Source organism: Artibeus jamaicensis, unplaced genomic scaffold (genome assembly GCF_021234435.1).
Source record: "Artibeus jamaicensis isolate MK-2021 breed Jamaican fruit bat unplaced genomic scaffold, CSHL_Jam_final scaffold_1019, whole genome shotgun sequence".
NCBI classification, from domain to species: domain Eukaryota; kingdom Metazoa; phylum Chordata; class Mammalia; order Chiroptera; family Phyllostomidae; genus Artibeus; species Artibeus jamaicensis.
Window position 1 is genome coordinate 4,226,440 of NW_026522025.1, and position 12,577 is coordinate 4,239,016.

General features: G+C 59.2%; 1 protein-coding gene across 3 annotated transcripts in view; it reads right to left on the bottom strand.

Annotated features, from left to right (window-relative positions):
• Positions 1-12,577, bottom strand: part of GLIS1 (GLIS family zinc finger 1) — a 208,831-nt gene that overhangs the window by 20,771 nt on the left and 175,483 nt on the right. For all 3 annotated transcript variants that reach the window (XM_037161383.2, XM_037161376.2, XM_037161391.2), the window contains one exon: positions 391-552. In XM_037161383.2, coding sequence (XP_037017278.2) covers positions 391-552 — 162 coding nt within the window. The remainder of the gene's footprint in view (positions 1-390; positions 553-12,577) is intronic.

Below are 12,577 nucleotides of genomic sequence, written 5' to 3' on the forward strand. Positions count from 1 at the left end.
AGAGGACTCAGGATGGCGAGCCCACCCCCCGTGGGGAGATGCAGGGATGCCACTGCCCTGGCAGTACCCACGGGCTAAAGCAGTGGTTCCCAACTGAGGGAGACTTTTCTGTCTCCTCCCCAGGACTTTGGCAACGTGCGGAGAAATTCTGGGCTATCACAGTGGGAGTGTGAAATCACCACCCAAGGGACCGAGGCCAGGGATGCGCTAAACATCCTCTGATGGCAGGACTTCCCTCTCTCTCCACACGGTCACTCTGCAGGGAATGCCCACAGGCTCCAGGACGAAGGCAGGGTTTCTGCGCGGGCCCTGGCTCCCGCCCTGCATCAGACAAGGGAGAGTGTGCACGTCCTCCACCCACCTCCCCTCAGCCTCCACCCTGGGGCCTACCGTGTCCAGGTGTGTGCGCTGGTGCTTGGCGCGGTCGCTGGAGTTGCTGAAGGCCTTCTGACAGCCTGGGTGCTGGCACAGGTATGGCTTCTCACCCGTGTGGCTCCGCAGGTGGATCTTGAGGTTCTCCAGCCGCGAGAATGCCTTGCTGCAGCCTTCGAACTGCGGGAGAGGCTGGTGAGGGACCCCGCACCCAGCCTGGACATGGCCTCCAATATCCCCTGCCCTCCCCACCCTCACACCCCATCCAGCCCGCAGTCTCCGGGCAGCATGGTTAGCTCTCCATGAAGTACTTGGCGCACAGACTCTATCTGGGAAGCCCTGGTAGGTCCAGAAAAAATGCGCCCATGGCCTGGAAGCTGTTACTAGGGCTGGAGAAGACAGTGGTCTTTCCACCTGTGGATCTGGGAGGATCACCTCTCCAATGACATCTGGACCCAGCGGCTGGCCTGACCGCAGCCCCGCCCAGGACGGATGGATGGCAGGTGCACCTCGTAGCGCAGAAGGCCCTGGACTGGACAGTCTTTGAGCTGCCTGTGCCTCGTTTCCTTGCCTATAAATGTGGGACTGTGTGGCCATCACTCCTGGCTGACAGGAGGGCCCTGGGGTGTAGGACACTGACACCCCGAGGTGTCACTCCAGTGCAGCATCAGTGCTGACTGCTGTCTGAACAACAACCACATCGGTAAACTCAGCGTCTTTGACTGTTAGGCCATTTAGCTGTCCAGTGCCCACCACGTACCAGGCCCCATGGACAAAGCACAGACACAAGATGCCTTTGGTCAGAGGTGGGGGTGGACAGAGAGCAACAAACACAGCGCCCTCCTGCGGCCCCAGGCTGCCCAGCTCCAGCCTCTCTCCCTGGGACCCTCTAACTTCTAGCCCTTCCCCACCCCTATTCTCCACACTGCTGCCCAGAGGAAGTCTCTGATGTAGAGATGCACCAAGCTGCTCTCTGCTGAAAGCCTGCTGGGCCTGGCATTCGGACCCCCTCCCAACCCATTCCCGCACACACCTGCCTGCCCCTCCTGACTTCCACCTCATACTCTGGAAACAACAGGGGTCCACCAGGCAATTTCAAGCCTTTGTTCATGCAAGTTGCTCAGCAAGGAATGTCTTCTCTCTCTTGTAATAACCCATCCAATCCCCCTCAGCCTTCAAAGTTCAGCTTGAATGCTGCCTGGAGGAGGCGGCCATGCCTGGTTCCCTCGTGGGGCTGGCTGCTCCTTCCTGCCTCTCCCACTGTCTGGCCGTGCTCCCCACGGCGTGTGCCATCGGTAAAGAAGGCCTTAACAATGACCAGCAACTGCTCCCTCTGTCCAGGCCTGGGGCTGGTGTTTAGCCACAGAGCAACCTAGGAAGTGTGTAGCCTCAGTGTCCCCACCTCAGAGACGAAGGCTTCCTGTGTGATCACAGGACAGTGAAAAGGCAGACAGGACACAGGCCACACTTGACGCCAAAGCCCCGGTGGCTTTCCCTGCTAGCGGCTGCCTTCCTGGGCAGGTGGGCAGGGGAGGAGACCCTTGAGAAAGAGGCCAGAGGAGGCCAGGGTGGAAGTGCCCACCAGATCAGGACCACGTGTCCCTCGCCTCTGAGCCAGTTCAGCAGTGTCCCTGCAGACTAGCACTCCCACGGGCTCATCCTACCCGCTCTGGGCTGACCTGCAGGGGGAGGCAGGAGCTAACAGCCCCTGTCTGTGTCGACACTGGGAGGATGTGACTTTTCTCTTTCCTGACCTGAGCACTGGGTTCCTTTCTGCCCCCACCTCCCAACTTTAAAGATACCTTATCTGTGAGCACGTCCGTGGGTGGAGGCCGGAGGGGACTGTGGGCAGATACAGACACAGTGGTCCACCTAGCTTGCTTTCTCAGCCCTGAGAGGTCAGCGTCCCCACCCAGGGCAGTTCAGCACACATGGTCATTTTAGTGGGGGCTGTTCAGCTGGACACACTGGCTGCAGCCCTGTACTGGGTGAGGCGGAGACGGAGCAAGAACCCAGGCTCTCTAGGAGTGCAGAGCCCACAGGGAGGCACATATACTGCAGGACAAAACGCCGCGGCCAGAGCAGGGCCGGAGGGAGACAGGCGGGCTGTGGCGGCACAGCGGCAGCACCTCATGCAGCCTGGGGACGGTGAGGCATCACAGAGTGGGCGCCGGACCGGCCTGGAGAGACACGCAGCCACTCGTGCCATGCGCTTCCTTCGGTCCCAGGCCCAGCTGAGCCCTGAGCAATGACCAGACACGGAAGAATGGAGCAACCAACACCGAAAGCCGAGGGGAGACAGGCCTCTGGGAGACAGGCCTACGGGCACCGCAGCGCAGGTGGGGCAGGGGCCTGCAGAGGCCGCTCTGTGGCTGCGTGTGGGCCGTGCAATGGGCCCCGGTGGGTGAAGGGCCCCCAGGGAGATCAGAGGCCAGAGAGTGGGGGCTCATATGGCAGGCTGAAGAGTCTGGACGCCACCCTGAGGGCAGGAAGACCATAAAAGGACCTTGAAAGGGGAGGGCATAGGGTCAGATACATACTCGAGGAAGACACCCCTCCCGGCCACACTCTGGCTGCTGGTGACAGCTAGGGCTGGGAGAGAACAACGGGGACTGGTGAGCCGAAGGCAGGTGCGGTGTCACAGATGAGGGTCGCTGAGCCTGCACCCAAGGCAGGGGTGGCGAATGGGGTGGAAGCCAGGCCAGAATTCCCCGGCCAGGTGCGAGGACAGGACCCAGAGACAACACCCAGTCTGGGGCGGGCTCCCTCCGCACCTCGCCCTCGCGGGCCCGGCCGCAACTGCAGGCTGGGCTCTGCTGCAACTGCAGGCTGGGCTCTGCTGGGGCAGGTCCAAGGCAAGCAGCCCACAGCTGGATTTTAGAGGCTGTTCTCTTTCCTGCTTCCAGATGCTGTGCCTTTTCCATGCATCAAAACCAGAAGGAGATCCTTTCAGGGAAGTGTACAGGCTACAAGGGGTTCCCCTTGCTCTCCTGCAGTGGCCTGGCACCAAGTTCACCCCAAAATGAGGTGGAGGAGCCTCAGCTGCAGGGTGGGCTGCCTCTCGGCACCTGTCTGGTCCCTTTGTTCCTCTCTGGCCTGAGGCAGGAGGGTAACCTCTGAAGCCAAAGGGCAATAGCTCCTCACATGCTGCATGACTTTCCTGAGTCTGGCAGGGCCCACTGGACTCTAAAGGCTGGCATACCATCTCCTCCCCACAAGGGTCTGTAAGTCTGTCTGGCCCACCCTGTCTCAGCACCATAGCTCCCAGACCCCTCGGCTATACCCCTTCTTCCCTTCCAACTCATTGACTATTTAATTGGTACATTTTTCAAAAGTCCTGGGTCTGTAGCTCGGTGTTCACAGTCTTCCAACATGGCCCCAAAGCCTCTCTCATCTGCACACACCCATGTGTCACACTGTGGCCACAGGGAGTGATGGGCTGAGCCTGTCCTAACTTCCATGCCCCCAGGCCTTTGCTGGAGCTGTGCCCTCAGCCTGGACAGCCTGCCCTTCCGTCATTCAGCAGACATCTACCAGCTGTGCCCAAGCCCGCCCAACCTCCTTGGCCCCTCCTTGGCCACACCCTGAGCTTGTGCGTTAGGTTTTCACCGCACACCCACTGCGGTCTCTCTCCATGCCTGTGGGCTCAGTGTTCCTTGAAGGCAGGGCTGGCATCTTTATTCCAGGGGCAAAGGGTGGGTCAGAAACGTGTCTGAATGCAGGTAAGAAGAGGGGTCCTAGGGCCCGGTGGTGCGCATGCCCCAGTGAGCTCACTTCCTCCCTGAGACGTTCATCGAGTCACTGCACACCTGCGCATGTGCCCTGTGCCCATGCCATGCCCAGCCTGGTCCCACCCCCCAAAACTTTCCAGAGCTGTGGTGCAGTCTGGGGTTCAACAAGCAGGTTGTCCTGACTTGGGGGGCTACTCTGTGGGTGCAACCAAAGGTAGCAGCAGGTAGGGGAGGGGCGCCGCCCATCAGGACTGCTCTGGGGTGAGGATGCCGCAGGGGCCCCTGCAGCACCCTCACCCCAGAGGGTGAGCAGCTGCCTGCCAGGGGCCCGCAGTCGTCCCGCCCGACCACTGCACAGATGGGCTGACAGAGGCGGAGAGACGAGGGCAGCACCTGTGTGTGCGCATTCTGCTGGGCCGGATGCTGTCACTAACATGATCTCCGTCCTCTCCTATGTGACCAATACTCCTCCTGCCTGCCAGGAGCTGAGGCCGGGGGGACGCACAGTGACCTGCACAGCGGTTACAGACATAGACTCTGGTGTGGGACGACCTGGACCTGGGTCTTGGCTGCTCCACTGAGGAACGATTGAAAGTGAGTCCCCCCCACTCTCGGTTTCCTCATGTGTCACCCTGGGTGAGTTCCACCAAACCCAGACAGTGGCTGTGAGGACTGAGTGAACTAATGCACATTAAGTGCTTATCTCGACACCAGGTTCCTGCCCCTATCGTCACTAACTATCATTTAAGGGCGCAGAGCAACTAAGTAGTGGGGTGGCATCCTGCCTGGGCTGGCACCTCCCAGGCCCGCTGCCCCCGTGCAGAGTTGGAGGGGGCGTGTGTGTGCGATGTCCCACGGAGCACGACGGCTCCCTGCCCTCCAAGTCCTGTTTCCACCTCTTACTCCTTACGCCCTCCCTCTGTCCCCAGGTAGCCCTGGGCTGTCCCAGCTCCACCTGCGATGAGCAGCAGGCTTTTGGAGTCTATTTCTAAGCTATCAGTCTAACCAGGTCAGCCCCACCGAGGACCATCCCGGGCTCACTGTCCCCCCTGACAATGACTCAGCCCCCCAGCCTGGCATTCGGGGCCCTCCGTGGTGTGGGTGTGTCCCAGCCCAGGGGAAGGGTCCAAACTTGGAAGGCAGACAGCCCCGTGATCTGGAGGAGTCGGTGCCACTCCCTGCGCCTCAGTTTCTTTCTCTGTAAAGTGCAGACGATGGTGACCACTCACAGAGTGTTGTGAGGGGCAGTGTACATGCGGCGCAGCACATGATGCATCCTCAGTGTCACCGCTATGACGGTGGTGGTGGCTGCTCCTGTCTTGCCCTCACGGAGGACGCCATTGTGGGTCAGGCTTCACTGACCCCAGAATTGAAGAATGGGGGTCCTGGCTGGCATGTTTGCCATCGACTGGTCTGGCCCTAACACCCTTGCCATGCCAAGCCCATGGGGCACCCTTTGGATGCCAGGGGTGGCCTCCCGTGAGAGCGAGGCAGCCTTTTGGGGTGAGAATGGTTTGAAGAGGCCCTGCTCAACAGCTGTGTGGAGACTGGGTGGGCAGCGAGGAGAGGGGCCCCACCACCACTGTGTTGTGGGGGGTACAGATGCTGCCAGAATGGAAATGCAGTTCTTGTTCGAGCAGAAGTGGAGCCAGTAGGCACACCCCTGGCTTTGGGCCTCAGTTTCCCTGAGAGGGTGGAGGATGGGCCCTACAGGCAATGCTACTATGACCCAAGTGTTCTCAGGCCAGGGGGCGGGGCCTTCCTGACAGTCTTCTCCTACCCACCAGCCCGAGGTTCTAGGGCAGATTTCTGCCCTGGACGGATGCCTTCCTCCCTGCTGTCAGAGTCCAGATGTACAACCCTTCAGAGCAGACCTCCTGGGATGCCCTCCCTTCCACCCAATCACAAGAGTTGGGTATCTGTACGTAGGGGGCAGAGAGGGGAACTTGCTCCCGCTGTGCCAGAGGGCACGAAGCCTGGGCTCAGCCACAGTGGGAACTGCCATCTCTTCTAGAAAGAAGTGACTCATCCATCCATCCACCCCAACCATGGCACATGCTGTCGTCTCCCCTGTCATGCATCCCTTCATCCTTCCACCACCACTTCTTCGAGTCACGCGTTCAGCCTCTCATGTCTCTGCCCGTTGATGCATGCTTCCTTGCCTCACTCAGCTGCCCGTGTGTGTGTGCCTGGCAGGCAGCCCGTGGGGGGCTGAGACTTCAGGTCAACGAAGACCACAAAACAAGAAATAATATTAAGTTCTAAGAAGGGGCTGATCAGCGGGGATCCCAGCTGGGGGAGACTCAGGGGTTGCTAAAACCTTTCAGGAAGACCTGGGCCTTGAAGCCTAGACAGAGTTTAGACAAACAAACTCTGGGGTGGAGGGCACAGAGGCACTGGGAGGGGTGGTGCAAGTTCTGGAGATAGCTAAGGATCTGCTGAGCCAGAATGAAGGGAAGCAGGGAAAGGCGAGGTGGAAGTAGAAATGGGAGTTTTGGGGGCTCCCTCCATTCAAACCCACAGGTGGTGATTCCAAAAGACTCCCCAGAAACCACCCTAGACAATCACTGCTGTGGCTCAGCAAGTGGAGTGACCTGAGGCTTTTACCTGGGGGACTCCAGTGCCAGACCCCTTTCAGGTCTCTGCATCCAATCAGCCACCAGGCCAGGGAAATGCCACCTTGTAAACATCATTTACATCTGCCCTCTTCTCTTATCTGCCCCATTGTCTCGATCCACTCTCGGAGCACTGCTCACCCAGGGCGCACCCAGGGCGAGGCATCAGCCTGCCCTGCCCCTCCCCTTCCAACTCACTCCCACATGGAATCTGGTGTCCAGACCGAGGACTTAAGCCTATGGGTCTGTCCAAGTACCTTTCTGGCTGGTGTGACCTGTCCCCTCCAACTCCCACACTGCCGTGTTTCAGCATCAGAGGAGTCCGGAAGCAAATCTGGCCTCCACACTTCCCAGCTGGATGACCTTGGGCAAGTTCACCCCCCTTGTCAGGGCCCAGGTTCCTCCTCTGTATCAGGCACGCATGGGGACAGGTGTGTGTGGGGTGCTCTCTGCGGCCCAGGGCCCAGTGCTGTCTGTGTCTACCCACAGAATCACCTGGGCACCTCTTATTCAGGTGAATTTGAAACGCCCTGGCTGCAATAACCAAACACACAACAGACTGATCTGGTCAGAAGCAGCCAAGGCTTACACACCATGGGTAACAGAGAGGGTGGCAAAGGTGGGTAGGGGGCACACAGAGGAGAGGAGAGAAACAAAAGGGACCTCTAACAGCCTACAAAAAATGTAAGAATGGGTGTCAGGTTTTTAAATTTACCTTAAAATGCACAAACACTAAAATACATCCTAAGACGAAAGTGGGGTGAATTCAGAGCATTGAAAGTGACGGGGTGACACCCTCTCGGGACCTGTCGGTGTGGGGGGCTGTGTGTGCAGTATCACATCCACGTGCGCCCCACTGACGAGGCTCTTTCCTAGCCACATTCTGCAGGTGAGGAAGCTGAGGCTCAGAAAGGTGGTATCACTGGCCCCAGATCACCCAGCCAGCAAGTGATAGGTCTGACTGATGTGCAAGGGCCATGTGTGTCCCTGGCCACGCCAGCCACTGCCTTGGGGCCCCTAGGTAAAGCACCAGAAACAGGGCTGCACTCAGGAGCTCTGGCTGGCCCATCCGATGCAGAGCCAGTGCAAGGAAGGCAGGATGCCCTCCTTCTGCCTGGCCCCACCAAGAGCAGCGATGCCACCACCCCGAAAGGAAATTCAAGTCGGCACAGCGGAGAAGAAAGAGCCCCGCTAATGCACAGAGCGAAGAGGCTTGAAAGGCCCAGTTCCCACATGTGGGGCGTGTTACCAAAGAAGATTAAAATAACGGGGGGAAAATACCCTGGGAACCGTGAAGCCCTAGACCATCTGGAGTTTTATGGTAACAGGCAGGGGGAAATCAGAACCTAATTGAAAAAAGTCCACTGCAATCCATTACTGCTGCGTGCAGCTCACAGAACCAAGGGCAGATGAAAGACGGGCGAGCCATCCGGAGCTGGGGAGCAGGCACCCCCTTTCTCTCCAGACCATGCCTGAGGACCCTGCAAGCTCTGGCTGGGAGAGGCAGGGGCACTGGGTCAGAGGTCAGAGGTCAGACTCGGCAGGGCTGGGCTCACCTCCTCAGCAAGATGCGCTCTCTGAGCCTCTCCCTCATGTCTAGAAGGGCTAAGCAAGATCAATCAGGGAAGCCCCAGCCTGGGGACGGCTGGTGTAAGGCATGACTGCACTCTGCCTCCAGGCCCCAGGGAAGGACGAGGGCCCTGCTTCCCAGTGAGGCGTGGGGCACGGTGCTGCTGCGAACGGGAGGTCATGGAGTCATGCTGAGGTTTGTGCTGCGGGCCCCCCCACAGCCGCAAACTAGGGCAGGGCACCTCCCACCTCTGTCCCCATTTTTCCGCCCTCTAAAATGGGGGCCACCACAAGCAGCTGCTAGAAGTAAGTGAAAGAACATACCCAGTGTAGAAACTGGCATCCAGTGGGCGCCTAACGAATGTCAAGTTTCTTCCCTGCGGCGGGCATGGCCCAGAGTAGAAGGCCCCAGCTTCTCAAGCTCTGGCTGTGGATCTCGACACAAAGGGCAAGGAGAGGGGGCTGGGGGGGGGGGCAGGGCACAGGCAGGGGCAGGGGAGGAAATGCCTCCAGTTTTGGCATTTGCCAGTGACTTGCTTCTAAACAAACACATTTCTGGTTTAAGGGTAAAATATATTGGGTTACAACAGTCTGGCAGGCCATTCGGGGATCAGCTTCTCATTTTGTACAAACTTTTAACTTACTTTGCAACAATGATTTGGATGGGACAACTTTGTGGTGCCAGACCCTTCTCCAAGATGTCAAAAAATTCTGTGTTTGGCCAGCTCGAAAGGCCAGCCAGGCGGGAGCTGAGGTCCATTCCTCACCCCACACCCTGGGAGCAGGACTCCAGCCCCGAGGTTACTGTCCAGTGCGCCCTCCCACGGGGTTTTAGTGAATGGCTTCGCCATTCCTGGGGGGTGGGGGGGAGGTCAAGGCAGGAAGGGGAGGGACAAACGTAGAGAGCGTCCTGGGAAGGAGGCTGGACGGCGCCGGCCTAGACTCTGCTCGGTGAGGGCCTTAAGGGTCTGGTCTAGTTTCAGGTGCACAGTGCCACCTGAATAAGTGAATGACGGGACAGATGTGTGCTGGAGGGAGGCGGGCCTGTAACAGCAGCATCACATTTACTGTGTGCCCGAGACTGGGTCAAACTCTCCCTAACTCAATCTCCTCCGTCCCACTGGGCCAGCACAGCAACCCCCTTGGTTACAGAGGCAGAATCCGAGGCCCGCGGAGTTTATGTGAGAGAGTCCCTGAGCTCAGGAGGGATGGAGCCTGGGTTTGCCTCTGGCAACCAAGCTCTGTGCCCTGGGCCACACTAGTGTCCTCAGCAGCTACGACCAAGGGGGTGCCATGCGATGCAAGGCCAGCGTGGGGAGTTCTTTGCATCTGCTTAACTCTAGGCCTTCGTGCCACCTAGAGAAGCTGGAGGCTGAGGGGAAGGGTGGGGACACACAAAAGGCAAAGGGAGAAGGGGGAAGAGGCAAGGACACAGACGTGCCTTCTTCCCAGAGCTGGTTCCGAAGAAGAGGATCCCAAGAATGGTGGGGTGGGGCTGCACACCCCTTGTCCCTTCCTCACTAGGACTACACTAAGGGGTCTGGGCAGGAAATGGGTTCCTGTTCCCAGCCAGCAAGGCCCAAGATGGCCAGCCCACCTTTCCAGGGGTGTGGAGAGCCCCCCCACCCAAAGTAGGAGGTCCAAGTGGGGGCTGAGTTGGCTCGCCAAGCAGCCAGGTGGATTTCGGGGGAGCGCCCAGGTTGAGCGGTGGCTAGACACCATTTGTGATGTGCAGAGAAGCTTGGCCCACAGCCAGGGCCCAGCAGAAAGCGGACTGCGCAGGACGGCTGATGCATATGCGCACCAGGCCACCAGCCACAGACCCGGAAAGGCAGACACGCATAGTCTGGTACCGCCCCTCCCAGCCAAGCTGCAGTCAAAGATGTGGTTGCAGGATTCCAGCACGCAGCACTGATTCACACACACGACTCTTGTCATAGAGACACACGGGCCAGCACACACATGCTCAAGCACATACCCAAGGACACTCGAGCCCAGGCCACACCATAGGCACAAACACGCAAACTCCCAGACCCCAGACACACCAACACACAGCCTGAGGCACTGCACAGCACAGTGCATACCAGAAACTGGCCAAGGGCTCGGCACAATGACAGCCTCATGGTGGCATGGGTGCACATCAGAGAAGACGTTCACCCGTCATAACATCCAGAAAAGGCTTCCAGGAGGCCAGTCCTCACACCAATAAAGACATGTCCTCACACCAATATCTCAACACCCAACACAGCCAGGCCCATGGACGGTCGCGCTCCCACATGCCTTTACCCAGCTCCAGGGGCCCTCGGGGGAGGCTCTGAGGCTGCAGGCTGGAGGGCCAGGCCCACTGTACCTCCCGACTTTCCCGGGCTGGCTTGGCTTTAGGGAGGGCACACACGGCCTGAGACAACACCAAGACAGGGCTGCAGGCCACCCTTTGGGCCCACTGACTCTAGCCTAATGCCCCCACCACGCTCCTGCCACAGGCCACACCTTCCCACTTCCAGGCCTTTGTCCAGGCTGTGCCCTCTGCTTACAAAGCACCTGTTCACCTGTCCAATCCTCCCTTTCCGTCTAGGATTCGCTGAGGCCTCAGCAGCCCCCGCCTTCCCCACAGTAGACCTCCTGGTTCTGCCTGAACCGTACCCTGGTGCCGAGGCCAGACTGCCCATCTCTCACTGCTCGCCCTCTGGGCAGACCCTGCCCATTCCCTGGGGCCTTGCCTGGTGTCCGGCCTGGCCTCTGGGAGCTCACCCCTTCCCCTCCCGGGAAGGTAGGCATGGGCCGCAGAGCCACACGGCAGCTACTCCACCTCTGCAGTTACTCCATTTCCATAGCTGTCTGAGAAGAACCACTGGGTCTTATTTGCTGAGGGTGAGGTGGTGAGCACTGTTTCAGGAGGAGGAGGAGGGACTCAGAGGAACAAAAGGGTCCTCTCCAGCCTCCAACCTCCCCCAAATAAGAGTCCCCCCACCCACAGCCTGGGCAGGGCATCTCCCCACACTGACACAGCCCGGGCTCGGGTCCTGCTCCTCCTCTTCCTGGCTCCTGTGAATCCCTGTGCTCTCACTGCAAAATGGGGTGACACGCCTGGCTTCAGACACCTATTATGGACATCAGGGGGTGGCCTTGGTCCTAGGCCCAGGGGAGTTAATCCCCCTTTCAGCTCTTCTTCTGAATTCCCAGAAGAAACAGCAGGGGACAGGTCCACGATGTGCCAAACCTCATGGGTTGAAAGACCCGATTCCAGCCCTGGCTCAGTCATAGGCCGCTGTGTGACCTCAACCAGTCACCTACCTTTCCTGGGCTTAATTTTTCCAGGGTCACCTGCTCAAAATGGGTTGGGGGGAGGGCAGTGGGGTGAATGTGCAGCAGGGCCGAACAGGGGGCAGTGCACTAACGCCCAGCACTGCAGGACCCACAGCATCCGGGGCTTCCAGAGGAGGAAACAGGTCCAAGACATTCCAGCCATCACCTGAAATAAAACCTCACATCTGACCGCTGGGAGTCATTACAGAGGCACAACCTGCAAAGCTCCCGTCTGCGGTCATGAGTGGGAAGGAGCACCTGCCCAGTGTGCACCTGAGGCTCCGGTCCCACCAGAACGTCCTGGGAGGCTCTGGGCCCCAACCTGGCGAGGGAGGCAGTGATCAGACCCAGGCCTGTGAGGGGCAGGGCCAGACCACCCGTGTGGGCAGCTCCAGGGCAGCAGGGAACTGTGGAGGTCACGGTGGGGTCACAGAGGCCTGTGCTCAGTGCCCGGAGACGCACCGTGGGTTGGGGAGAGGGGAGTTCCTGGGTGCTCAGGTGCAGAGCGGCGTGGCTCCGTGTTCATCAGGGCAGTTTGGAGAGGGTAAGATGGTTTCCAAGCTGCCCTCACAGACATCCAACGGGTCTAAATCGGGCTGGATCTCCCATCTGAGGCCCAGTGGGACAAACAGGCCAGAGTGACCTGCTTCGGCACTGCCACCACTCCCCTGCCCACCTCGGATCGACCGAGAGGCCCCAGGGTGGGCTGCCACAGGGACGGTGACTGCATTCGAGGCAGGTGCTCGGTAACAGTGAATGGCGGGAATGGTGACAGCCCAGCTCTCGTACTCGACCTAGTGAAGGAAGGTCAACTGCAATTAGGAAGGTCAACCAGTTACACAAACAGAAAGTCCAAATGAAATCCAACCCATGGAGGGGATGAGAAGGTGGGAAGAGACAGAGGCAAACCTCTCTGGTAGCAAGTGCCCCAGTGTGCAGAACACCCCTCTTCCTGGTCCCACCAGCGTCCAGGCAACCCCAAGA